This window comes from Sinocyclocheilus grahami, unplaced genomic scaffold (genome assembly GCF_001515645.1).
Source record: "Sinocyclocheilus grahami isolate Dianchi unplaced genomic scaffold, SAMN03320097.WGS_v1.1 scaffold1835.1, whole genome shotgun sequence".
NCBI lineage: Eukaryota > Metazoa > Chordata > Actinopteri > Cypriniformes > Cyprinidae > Sinocyclocheilus > Sinocyclocheilus grahami.
The window spans coordinates 3198-5023 of record NW_015507014.1 but is presented as its reverse complement, the minus strand read 5'-3'; the positions used below and the strand labels follow the sequence as shown (position 1 = coordinate 5023).

At 42.9% G+C, this 1826-nt stretch overlaps 1 protein-coding gene across 1 annotated transcript; it reads right to left on the bottom strand.

Annotated features, from left to right (window-relative positions):
- Positions 1 to 521: 521 nt before the first annotated feature.
- On the bottom strand, positions 522 to 1384 carry LOC107572928 (coagulation factor X-like). The gene is made up of 3 exons (XM_016259366.1): positions 1285 to 1384; positions 924 to 1087; positions 522 to 841 (listed from the first exon to the last, which is right to left on the bottom strand). The coding sequence occupies exons 1-3, from the start codon at positions 1340 to 1342 to the stop codon at positions 764 to 766; spliced, it is 300 nt and encodes a 99-aa protein (XP_016114852.1). The 5' UTR covers positions 1343 to 1384; the 3' UTR covers positions 522 to 763.
- Between the last annotated feature and the right edge of the window lie 442 nt (positions 1385 to 1826).

Sequence of the window (1826 nt, the reverse complement as noted above, 5' to 3'; positions counted from 1 at the left end):
AAAAAAGGCCTATGAAATGTTAAAAAACATGGCTTTAAAATCTAATATTAAGTGAGTATAATTACTGATTATATATTCTTTTAATAATTTAAAAGATCAGTTTAGTTTAGAAGTATCGGTATCAGTATCGACGATACTGGGCTTGAAAATATCGGTATCGGATCGAAAATAAAATAAGAGGTATCGCCCATCCCTAGTGAGAAGTGCCGGTTTCGCCAAAAGCTTTTGTTGAAAGACAGAGCAAGAGGCGGGGCAGTACTGAAACACCGCCAATCACAACGCACTGGGACAGCTAACCAATCACATCACATTTTGTTTTTCGGAAGGTGGACCTTCATCAAAGCGGAACTAATCGAGCCGTTTGTGCCAGCCTGGGGAGAAAGGTATTTTAATAATGTAAATTATGTGAAAAATAATGAGTTTTTCGAACCACCAAGCATGAGAGCATGTTCTAGTACACCCCCAAAACAAAATCAAGACTTTGTAAAAGAGCATAATAGGACCCCTTTAAAGAGCTTTAGCATTTAAAGCGACAGACGACAAATCTGCAGTGCGCTTCTAAACAGAATATTACGGTGTGTTGGTGTCGTTGGTATCATTACAGTCAGTGGCGTGCACAGGGGGCTGGAGGGGCTCGAGCGATTTCTACGAGGGGGACCCTCCTGCCCTCATAATGTGCATCTGCGCATGGCACTGGTTGGTTACATTTCTTGGTGTGAAAGGGCTTTAATACTGTAGTCATTTAATATCGTCACCACTGTCATCAAAACAGTAATAATGTCAGAAATAAATTGATGAATTGACACATAAACTCACCGGAGTAACTCAGCCAAAACTGTTTCTGCAAAAGAGAAAAGGAACATATTCAACGTTTAAAAATAAAATCAATTATCAAATGAATACTAAGATTGAGAATTACGTACCGTCTTCGTGTCGTCCTCGAACACCTCGCGCGCTTCCTCGTAGTCGCAGATTTCTTCGATGCACTCGCGCTCGAGATTCCCGCGCTTCATCTCCTCAAGGAAGCCGGAGTTTGCGCGCCTGACGCGCTGCAGCACCGAGCTGGCGTCATCTTTATCAAGAAACACTGAAAACAACAAGAACCAAACTAAAGATAGTTTGACACGCACATCATTTAACAGGCTGTGTCAGTAACGATAAACGAGCGACGCGACACCCACGAACACTCCCGTCAGTGCGCTCAAGCCAGTTGATTATAACCGGGAGCGTTTTAGCTCGTGTTGCGTCGCTCGCAGTTCTTTCAGTATTGTTTTGTCGTCTTACCGCCGCTTGATCCGTGAAATATCAGGACACACACCAATACAACGGCACGAGTTTTCATGTTCACCAGCGGACGCGCGAGTGCTCAAGATTTTCCTCAGACCGCTCGATTCGGTGCAAAGGGCTGAGGTTCATGAGATTCAAGTAAACAAACACACACACACACACACACACACAGGTTTACATTTGTGAAAAGTGGGGACATCCCATAGGCGTAATGGTTTTTATACTGTACAGACCATATATTCTATTGCCCTTTACCAACCCTATCCCTAAACCTACCCCTTACAAGAGACTTTGTGCTATTTCAGATTTTCAATACACTCCATTCTGTGTGATTTATAAGCGTTTTGAAAAGTGGGGACATGTGGTAATGTCCTGAAAAGTCACCTTCTCCTTGTCTATGTCATACCTTTGTACGTACAAATTTACAAATTTATGTCCTCATTTGTCACAAAAACGCGTGTACACACACACACACACACACACACACACACACACATGTCTGGTCAGCTATCCTTGTGGGGACTCTCCATAGGCGTAAT

Coding starts and splice junctions, on each gene's coding strand:
- LOC107572928 (XM_016259366.1), bottom strand. CDS start 1,342: ATGAAAACTCGTGCCGTTGTATTGGTGTGTGTCCTGATATTTCACGGA. Junction 1,088..1,284: donor ATTTCACGGATCAAGCGGCG/GTAAGACGACAA, acceptor TGTTGTTTTCAG/TGTTTCTTGATAAAGATGAC. Junction 842..923: donor TCGAGGACGACACGAAGACG/GTACGTAATTCT, acceptor TCTCTTTTGCAG/AAACAGTTTTGGCTGAGTTA.